We start from the raw sequence: 10,770 nt of genomic DNA, 5'->3' as shown, positions 1-10,770 counted from the left end.
GGGGAGGGGCCGCACCGCAGCACCCCTTCGCTGCCGCCGCCGCCCGGTACCAGTACCGCACCTATCGGACACCCCACGGCCCCGCTGCTCTTCTACCCTGGGCATCCTGCACCACCCCGGGCATCCAGACCTTGCTGCACTGCACTCTGTACCTGCCCCAGCCACTCTGCCTGGGTGCTCTCCACCCCCCCGCTCTGCCCAGCCCTGAGCTGTGCTGCCCCAGCACACCCCAACGCAGCTAGAGCAGCCCATACTCTCCAGCCCTGGCATCTTTCCCCAAGGCCAGGAGCGCAGCCCCTGCCGCTGCCACTGCTCCGCAGCACCCAGCTGGTCCAGAGAGGATTCACCAGGTACCAGTATGGGATGCCCCATCCCAGCCTCATCCCTGGGGCCAGGCGCAGCCCTGCCACCCATTCACCCTCTGCCATGCACCGGGCTGCTGGCTCAGCAGCCACAGCCCCATAGGCCCCAGCAGTACCATGCAGCAAGACCCAGCACCCCGTCATTCCCCTTTCTTCCTGGTGTGCCCCTTCCCAGTGTGGGGATATCTTCTCCCCCCATGCACAGCCTCCTGGCAGGAGCCACCTCTCCTCCAGCCTGCCTCTGCCCATGGCAGAGCCCCCTCTCTGTTTCAGTCCTGCCTGCTGGGATTACAGAAATCATTTGAAACAGGGCATGGATTTGGGTCCTGCTGGATGCGCCTGGTCTCTGCATCTCTCTGCCATAGCCAGGGCAGCATCAGCTGTGACGCCTGATCAAAGAGGAGGACGTGCAGTTACCAGCAGACACCTCTATGCTTTCCAGTCTGGGAGAGGGGAGCTGGGCTCTGCCTCCCTCCCACTGCCAGAGCTGCATCCCAGACCGTATCCAGGCTCTGCAGAGCAGCCACCACTTCCTGTTTAAGATGCTTTTACAGCAGCATGTGAAGGGCAGGTATTTATTTTGGCTCTCCTGCATGCCACCAGCACATGCACTGAGTCAGTGAACATGCAGCTGCAGAGAGATCCCCGCACCCTGATGCAGTTTGGGCTTCACTTGCCCCAGCGCCTTCTGGCTGCCGCTGCAGAGTAGGTTAGAGCTTTCCTGCCACACTCCCTCTCCAAGGGACTGCTCACTGGTGGATAGCAGCTTGACCAATTTTATTGCTGGCCTGCTATATGCAGGGTGAGCTACGTGTTGCCACCCTGTATGCCCTTGAGCAGACAATATGGCCCAGAGCCCCATGGGATGGATGCACAACCCTGCCCTGTGCCCACCAGGGTTCATCAGCCCTGAGAAGCACCTTTAAGGGGCCCCAGGACTGGTGCCAGGCTGCCCTGCAGCAGGCAGAGCTCTAGTCATGGCTCCGTGTCCCACTGCTCAGCAAACCCAGCCCAGGATGGGGTCGTGCTGCACAGTTGCAACAGTGCCTCATGGCCCACTCCCCACCATGGGCACTGCGTGGGAGGGTTGGGTCCTTGTGGAGCTGCTCTACTCCCAGCTTCAGCTGTTGTGCAATTTTCTTGCACATCACCAGCTCTGACAGTGCCTGACAAACTGCCTCTGCCTGTGGCATAGTCCATGGAGACCACCTGTGCCAGGCTGCCAGGTGGGGTGGGTGCACAGGGCACAACCTACTCCTGCCCACCCATCACCCCACTGTGCCAAGCCTAGTACAACCTTAGGCTTCTGTCCATGGGCTGGGCACACACCGTGCGGCATTTCCTGCATACACCACCCGTGGACCCTGCCCAGGCACCCACTGCAGCTGGCCCCCAGCTCCAGGGAGCCCCGCATCAAACACACACACACTCCACCCCAGATCAGTGGCCACAGCAGGACAGCCGCATGCATTACTCAATGGGCAGCATGTAATAAAATCCCCCTGGTAGCCTCTGGCTCTGTCACAAGCAGCGTTTAGCCACGACTCAAGAGACGAGCAGAAGGGCTGGAATCTGTCAGACCTGCTTAAAACTGCCGTGGCTCAGTGCTAACATACAAGCACAGCAGCAGCAGCTGCAAGGCATGCGGCCAGCCTGGGCAGAGCACAGCTCCCCAGACGTGCCCTGTGCTGTGACCAGGTCTCAGCCCAGTCCCCACACCCCACCCACAGCCTCCTGCACCCACTGGAAACCTCTGGCCAGCCTGAGGGTCTTGTGGGGTCTTGCACAGTGGCAGCCCTGGGTCTGTCACAATGATGGAGCTCTAGAGTCCTGCTCATACCACACAGACCCAGCCTGCCAAGCCGCTGGCACAGCTGGGGGGAGCCTTTTGCAGAAGGAAATAGCAGGGGCAGCCCCGTTGCTGGGCCATGCAATAAAGCAGGGTCCCCTGGCAGCAAGCACCTGGCCCCACAGGGGGACACACCATTCCCTTTCCCCCAGGGAGGCAGGCCGGTCCCTGGAGTGCTTTCACCAGATCCCTGGGGCTCTGAAGGGCACAAAGCAGGTCAGCACCTGACTCCGTACTCTCCTGCTGCAGCATCCCAGCCCTGTCACAGCTGCCATGAAAGCAGCACCCCACTGCGCTCCTGCCCATGGCCATGCTGCCTTCTGCCGCCCCGCTCTGGTGCTGGCTGCTGCAGATAGCTGCCCTCCTCTGGCACAGCAGTGATGCAGAAGGCAGAATCCAAGATGCTGCTTGGCGCAGGCTCAGCTGCCTCCCAGGGGCGGCAGAGGAGAGGGCCACCAGCCGTGGCCATGCATGCCAGGAAGAGGGGCTTGTTCTGCCCATAGGCAGTGCCTAGCTCCTCCAGGCTGTGGCTCCACTGGCCCTGGGCACTCCCTGCCCACAGCCCGGGCAGGGTAGAGGGAGCACAGCCCTTCTCCTGCCCCAGCCCGGGGTCCCTCAGAGCAGGGGCCAGCAGGCACGGCCACGGCCACAATCAGGGCTTCCCCCTCCGGGGTCATGCAGCACAGGCTGTGGACAAGCAGAGCCCCTGGCACCGGCCTGCCCCGAGGCATGCTCCTAACAGCCAGCTCCAGGCTGCTCCCCAGCCTGATCCTCATGGAAGGGGGCAAGCAGGGATGCCCGGAGGAAGCAGCCCTGCACCCACAGGTGTCTGTTCTCATGAATGAGGGAGTCTGTCTCCATCAGGCCTGGCCAACACCTTCCAACGCACCTGCAACAACACAGCAGGAGCCCTGCACAGGTGCAAGGGCAGTGCAGTTTGGGATGAGCAGGGCACAAGGTGGGTGCGGTGCAAGGCAGCCCACACTGCTGTCACTAAGAGAGCAGACATGCACCTGCTCCCAGGGAGGAAAGGGCTCAGCTCCAGTCCTTGGGGCAGCAGGCACTGGCCATGAGCCAGCATACAGACCAGTGCCCTGGGCCACGGACATCACTCACAGTAGTCTGAGCAGCGTTGAGGGCTAGAGCTTTCCACTCCCTAAGCCTGCCTTCTTGCTATGTCTGTTTATTTGCCCTTAGATTAAGATCAAGTGCAGCTCTTCCATGAGTCCCTGCGAGCCTTACCATATCTCACACAGGTCAAATAATGCACAAGCAAACTGCCGAGGAAGAAACAAAGAGAGAAAAAAGGTGCTGATGATGGTGGTTTTGAGGTTCAACAGACAGCAGGAATGGAAAGCACTGATCTAAAGCAGCCTCCTACAGAGATGAGACTTTGGACCTGCTGGCATAAAGTTGAGGATGGAGCGTGTTACCCAGACCCTGTGGCCATCAGGAAGGAGCTAGCAGAGGAACGTTGGTGCTCATCAGCAAAACCGTGCTGCAATGAGAAGTAGTGCTGTGAGTGCACTTGGTCTGCAGCTCCTCCTAGATTGCAGAGGTACTAGCTTGAGCATCTCAGTAACTGTTGAGTGTGTTATGGCTCAGAATTACCCTGCAATATAACTCCCTCTTTGCTTTATACCTCTCATCCTGGTGGAACATGTCACAGACTACTAGTAAAGCTCTTAATCAACATTCAAATCCTACAAAGATTGCACAAACCCTTGCAACCAGCTTACGAAACAAACAGGGAAGAAGGGCTTTCTTTCCCAAACCAAATTGTTTAGCTGTTCACAAAAGCTGAAAATGCAGACATCAGTTCTGCTGAGAAAGAGGTAAAGACCGTGTGTGGAGCTGCTGCTGGGCTGTACTGGGAGGAGTGCTGAAGAGGAAAGGCAGGCTCTGAATACACACTCCTTTTGCAAAGTAAGCTCTCTGTATTCATCCGAGAATGTCTGCAGTATGGGGTTCATCTGGTATAAATAAAATACAAAATTTTACAATGTCTTAATCATTATTTTAACAAAAATACTAAAAACCGAGTAAAAACTGAAACCGAAGTGGGAAGGGAGACTATCAGCCACAAGGGATCTCCATAAACATTTGTAGAAATTGGATAGTAAAAACACTTCCTCTGTACAATAAAACCATCCTCCTGGCACCTCCCTGCGAGACAGGCAGCAGCAGCACTGGGGGCACAGGCCCAAGGACACAGGTTGGGGGCAGGCTGAAGAGGCTGTATCCAGTCCACAGTGATGTCTCCTTCCTGGATCAGGCTGAAGTGCCACAAATCAGTAGCGTCCAAATGGGTTGTTGTTCTGCTGTGTCTGTGTATCTGTTGAGGTCAAGACAGTGTTAGATAGTCACAAGGTCTGGTTCAGGAAAGAGATCCCTCTCCCCACATCACCAGCACAATATGAGGAGTGTGTCTCAGGCTGTGAGAAGAAAAATAAAACCTTTATGGCACTCCCTGCTCTGCTCATTTGTCTGAGCCTTTAGGCAGCAGCAAAGTCAGGACCTTCTTTGAGGAAGAGATAGATATGTGCCAGTCCCAATCCTGAACCTTCTCTAGAGGAGATCTCTCCATCCCTCCTAGTGGAATTGGTGCACCATAAAAAAGCCCTGAAAGGTGGCAGCTAACTGGGACAATGTTTATGGATTAATTATTTCTGATTTTGAAAGAAAATCAGCCCTGTAAGATGGCTTATTTTGAGCAAGATGCTCACCTGCAGCCATACAGGCTGCTCAGTCAGCTAGTGTCAAACACTCATCCTGAGGCACATCAAGAAACCTGAGTTAGTGAAGGTTTCAGACACCTATGCTGGCTCTATGTCAGTATCTCAGTACCAATGAAGGACATGCCCAAAGGATTTCTACATGGCACAAAAAGGGTAGGACACATGGTAGAGTTATATTCAAGAATGACATGACCTTCCAAACTGCTGGGACTGATGTTTTGTGATGTATAGTGCTCGCAGAATACTTGGGTATTGCCCAATTAATAAAATTCTATATTTTATAGTTTTCCTGAAACTCCATCAGCATGTTTGACCCTAAGTCAGACTAAGTAAAAGACGACCAGTGTAACCTGGTTAGCCTGCTCTCCTCCTCAACTCTGCTGGACAGCAGCACATTCAGGGATGCCCTGGAGCCTCCTAACACAGCCTATCCTGGGCCCGAAGTATTTTTGTCCCCCTCCTACAGGCTGTTCTTGGTTTATGCCCTGCTTTCCACTCTATCCCAGACACTACAAATAAGAACTCCAGATGGTTCCTGGTGGAACTGATGCAAACCCAATGAGGGAGCATGGAAGCTGCATGCTGACACATGGCTGCACTGGACCCACGCATGTGTTCCATATAAAACAGCTCCGTTTGCTGTACAGACAGGATACAAAATACGGCTATTCTGCTATATTCAGACTCTTATATGAGGTCTGCCTATACTTGAATGTCCTGGCTGGGATCCTTGCACACACTTGTGGTTTGTGAATCAGGCTAGTGGGAAAGTTAGCACACTAAAACTTCTGGTTTGGGGAGGTTTTTTTGGTCACAAGGACTAAGAATTTTCCTTCAGGAAACAAGTATAAGTACAATTTCCAGGCCCCCACTCCACACATTGTTACATCTAGCACAGGCTCACACTTAACGCACTACCAAAAAAATCCCTGTGCAGTCCGTTTCTGGGCATTTTCATAGCATGCCTGCCATTTTTATGGCAGAAAAGCCAGTGAGGTGACAGTAAAACAGCAGGCCATTCAGAAGCGAACAGCACAGGCACTGGGTTCTGTTTCTAGATCCCCCGGCCAGTAGTTCAATGCAGGTTATAGGAATACAGTGCCAGACTGAACACCACCTATGCCATTAACCTGTCTGTGATGGCAGCCACGGAAGCCCACAGAACACTGCAGACACAGGAAGTGCAGCAACACTTCTCAGAGTACCCTCCCTGCCTCTACAAAGTCTTGCCCTGACCACAACATGAACACAGTATCTCTGGGTCATCTACCAAGTGAATGCCCCAGGATTACAGCCTCTCTATGCCCCTCAGAGGTCACCTGCAGCAGAGGAAATACTTCTGAATGCTTTAAAACTACAGACTGGATCCCTTTGAGAAAGCTGCATGGCTGCCCAACAAAGGCTCAGCTCCCTCATCCCTGTGCAGGCAGCAGAAGGAAGGTCTGGAAGGTTGCTCACAAGCTGGCAAGCACTGCCTGCCCTGCTGCTGTACCCCCTTGGGCCAGGAGCTTTAAGTGCTGATGCCACCTCATTGCCAGCATCATTTATGACCTCAGACAATCTGGCTTGGCCTTACTTCTCCACACCAGGGTACGTGCAATAGAAAATGACGGGGAGGAGACTAGGGATGGGATCAAGAACACTAAGGCTTACTGGAAAGCTGCTGTTGAAGCTGTCGAACCAGAGCAGCTGTTTGCTGCTGCTGCTGTGTCTGCTGAAGGCCCTGGCGCTGGAACTGCAAAGAGAGAAATGTAGTTATAGCCACACCACCTGGCTGGCAGCCTCGGCATTCATACAAGCCCTGGGAAGTGCAGGGGGAGAAAGAGGGGATGCAGGTGGAGCACCGTTGGATTTGTGCTGGACTATCACGTCCCTCTACCTACGAGGGAACACTCACAATGGGCTGCTGAGGGGGAAGAGCCTGCATCCCCAGCCCTGGGGGCTGGCCCTGCGCCTGTGGCTGAGGCACTGTGGAGACCTGGGGTTGCTGCTGTGGCTGTGGCTGCGGCGGCTGTGGCTGCTGCTGCTGCTGTTGTTGCTGTTGCTGCTGCTGCTGCTGTTGTTGCTGTTGCTGCTGCTGCTGCTGTTGTTGCTGTGAAGACAAAAGAGAAGGGACCATCAGGGAAATGTCTGGGCAATGCACACAGCAACAGGGCAAAGGAAGGGCTGAAGGAGGAAGGACATTCCATGCAGTAACATACCCTCTTACACCATTTTCCTTACAGGTACCTAAATGACCCAAATTTCACCAGGACCCTCCCCCTGGCTGAAAAATGGCAAGAAATGCAGGGACAGTAACAAAGATGTTCTGCAAGACAAAGTATCGACAAATGGCAGGAGGAGAACTAGGAGTCTACTGGTCAGATGGGGAATGACTAGGAGCAAACAAGATACAGGAACAGAAAACAACCAAGAGGTACCTCAAGAGATTGGCTGGTTCATCTCTTGCCTCCTGGTTAAGATCAGCAATAGTGACTTCACTGAGTATTTGCCTGACCTGTTCTCAAAATTTTTGCAGAGGAAGCCACAGAGCTCCTATAAACTCCCAACACAATGCACTCCAGGTTACAGTCACTCCTACTACTGGAGTTTGCCCTAATCTCTACCCTGAATATCACGTTATGATTTAAAGCCATTTCTCATCCTACAGCCAAGGGACAAGAACATATAAGGGTTCTTTTTGCTTTTTCTGAAGACAAAAAATTTGGGAGACTTCTCTCCCCTCTTGTCTCTGCCTCTCTAACTCAGCATTCAGCTGTTTCAGCCTTTCCTTCTCAGTCACATTCCCCAGCTCTTCAATCTATCTTGCTGCCCTTCTCTGCAACTCATGCCAGCTGGTGTTGCACTTCAGTAAAAGGATGCAGATAAAACTGGATGCAGTGCTCCAACCTAGATGTTGATAGAACTAGTTACGGTGAGAAGAATATTCCATGTGTTAAACTTGGAGTCAGAATATACCCATGAATCTCAAGGTTTTTTCTTTTCTCCTGATTTTCAGACATTTCTCCCATCTGCCAATGTAGTTTTTAACTCTCTAGATCAACAGAAGAATATATAGCAGAAATGGAAAACTACTAACGGTATCATAAAAAGCCAGCATGGTGATGCTAGGTACAGTTCCGATCACTGGCTCAGAAGGGTAAGGTTCAAACCTTGAACAGACAAAAATACAATCAGGAGAAGGGACAGTATCTTATGAGAGGAGATTAGAAAAATCTGGCCTATGGAAGCTGCAAGTGCTCCCTAGGAATACACTGGCTAAACAGCAAAGAGAAAGAAGAGCCAGTAAACAACAGGACACAGTGGACAATAATAATTGAACACAAGAATCAGTCACAAACACACTGAGGCTTGGATCAAGGATTCAACCCAAAGGGAGCGAGTTTCTACAACAGCCTCCTAACTTCCATCTTAAACCAGTCTGGCCACTTAGGTTCTTGAAATGGATGCTATCAGCTGGTTATGACCTGGGACAGGAAAGACGACGACTGACTAAATGAGCCAGGACACTCCTCCTGATGTCATGTCCTACCTTCTTGCAACAGCTGACCCATGCAAGACAAACCAAAAGGACATCCATCCTTTCTACAAACCACTGCATCATGACAGTCAACTCAGGCACCAGGAGTCTGTTCCGCATCTGGTATACCTCTGATAATGCAGCAGGAGTCGTGGTAACGGGAGATTTTTGGGCACTCCACTTTTTCTTTTTTATTTTGAAGCAACCAAGCAATGTCAGCTAAAAGCTGAAGGTATACATGAAGTTACTGAGCTAGGAGAAGTTCTAGCAATTTGTCTGAGGCATGTTCTTTTTCTAAATACGAGTGATGGAGAATGCTAAAAGAAATTAAGTGAATAGTCAGGGGGTGCTACTCATCAAAAGGACTAAAAGCTGCTGACCATGCTACAGGCAGTCTCTTGTCCAGTGCAAGACAGCAATTCTCAAATACTGCTGACTGCAGCTCCCTGCAGGAACCACTGTCTCACTCAGGACCCTCTCGGAACACAAAGCCTCAGCACTCCAAGCCACGTAAAGTCTCTCCATATTCTACAGGTTTGCTAGGCCTTGTCACAAGGTATGCCATTCACCAATTAACCCAAACTATTTCTGCATTTCTCTGTCAATTAATTTCTGTAACTCCAAGGAATGTATTCATACCTGTATATCATGTAAGTACTTCATATTTTTAAGACCAGAATGCAAATCCATGGAATACACGTCTGTTGGCACACACCTGTGAACTTCTTCAAACCTAGAGAGTTGTGTATAACAGCTTACTTTGGATCAGTTTTTCACCATCCGCTGTTAGCTGTGGAGTACACGGACTGATTCACACATCTCCTGCCATTGGAAACTGCAATCAATGCTTACTTTGATCTTGTGAAAATGCAGATATGCCCCTAAAAATGAACTTGTAAGGAACAACTCTACCTGCTCTTGTGTGGACAGGGGGACTTCCACTTTGTTTCTAGCTCCTGCAATGCTTCCAAGACAGCTAGCTTTCTGTACAATATTATGGGCTCAGCTAGAGCAGGAAGAGGTCGGATGGAGGCCAGAGGACTAAACAAACCTTTACTGCTCCTAACTTCCCTTTAGCTCATGCTGGGCAACCGGCAAAAGGCAGCGCAGCAGATGTCTCCACCAGGAGTGGCCAGCTCTAAGGAAGGGAGAACTAATACAGACAGCCCCCAGAGTTGATGTCCTTCCTGGCACAGAGGGGCTGAGCAGAGTGTTGCTGACACAGAGCTAAGCAGTGCTGGGCAAGCCTCCTCCAGCTCCAGCAGCCTTCCTCCTGTCAGCAACCACTCACCCTCAGCATCTGCTGCTGCTGTTGCTGCTGCTGCCTCAGGTACTGCTGCTGCTGCTGATCAGGCAGTATCTGGCTGGGTCGAATTCCTGAGGGGACTCCTTGTGGACCCAAATGGTTCATCCCACTCATCATGGGGGCCTGCTGTATTGACTGGTGAGGAAACCTGCAAGAGAAAAGGACAAGCTCATGGAGTAAGAGATTCATGGGCAGTCAGCTTCTTCAGTCCAAACCCAACTTCTGCCGTTAATAAGACAGACAGACTGAGCAGCCCCTTGCAACCCATGCTGCCTCTCTGCAGAAAGGTGACAGACACCAGGGCCTCTAAAGGGTTTCATCCAACCTGTTCTTCTAGGCGCCCTAAGTAACAGTCCTCGGCCCACTGTTCTGCATGGTTTCCCTGCTGGATTTATGTCTGTTCGGGAGCAGTGGAAATCTCAGATCTAGCCCTTTGATGGTGAGCTGCTGGTTAAATTTAAAATAAAAACTATGAGAAAAATGACCTGGGAAAGTCATACTTCCCAATCCCACTTTTCTCTGGCTGGTAGCACTGTCTCCTGCCTGCAGCTAGCATCTCCAAATTTCATCCTGTCTTTCTTTTTCTTCCCAGGACTGAAAGATGGATAAAGATGTTCCCCTGAGGGTGTGAAGGACTCAGATGCTGTATAACATAGCATGGAGAACAGGCTTTTCACAGATAGCTGTCTGGGTTGTGTGAGCAGAAAATCCCTTGATGAAATACAGCTTATTAACATCCAGTAGGGTTGGAGGTACCTCTGTGTGTTGCCCAAGGTGTGCCCATAGCCAGGGGCCTGCTGGTGTACATAGCCACTTGGTCTCTGCTGCATCTGTCTAACAGGATCCACCAAGGCAGGATTAGAGCTGGGGTGGGAATTCTGATAGGGCTGGCCAGAATAGGTAGGAGGTACCATGGTACCTGACTGGGAGGGGTGCTGCTGAAGGCCTATGTGGGAGACATAAGGTGTGCAACCCTGAAATGAAACAAAAGGCCT

The 10,770-nt window shown here is 51.8% G+C and overlaps 1 protein-coding gene across 3 annotated transcripts in view; it reads right to left on the bottom strand.

Annotated features, from left to right (window-relative positions):
• Positions 1-4,125: 4,125 nt before the first annotated feature.
• The window catches only part of MED12 (mediator complex subunit 12), a 37,376-nt gene continuing 30,731 nt past the window's right edge, over positions 4,126-10,770 (bottom strand). Inside the window, exons 40-44 of one of the 3 annotated variants that reach the window (XM_075106901.1) lie at positions 10,532-10,749; positions 9,761-9,923; positions 6,847-7,041; positions 6,603-6,684; positions 4,126-4,546 (exon numbers count right to left, since the gene is read on the bottom strand). In XM_075106901.1, coding sequence (XP_074963002.1) covers positions 4,503-4,546; positions 6,603-6,684; positions 6,847-7,041; positions 9,761-9,923; positions 10,532-10,749 — 702 coding nt within the window. In that variant the 3' untranslated portion in view covers positions 4,126-4,502. The remainder of the gene's footprint in view (positions 4,547-6,602; positions 6,685-6,846; positions 7,042-9,760; positions 9,924-10,531; positions 10,750-10,770) is intronic. The other 2 variants (XM_075106902.1, XM_075106904.1) reach the window with 2 other exon arrangements.

This window comes from Phalacrocorax aristotelis, chromosome 11, assembly GCF_949628215.1.
Source record: "Phalacrocorax aristotelis chromosome 11, bGulAri2.1, whole genome shotgun sequence".
Taxonomy (NCBI): Eukaryota; Metazoa; Chordata; class Aves; order Suliformes; family Phalacrocoracidae; genus Phalacrocorax; species Phalacrocorax aristotelis.
The sequence above is the reverse complement of the archived record's forward strand: the minus strand, read 5'-3'. Positions and strand labels throughout refer to the sequence as shown.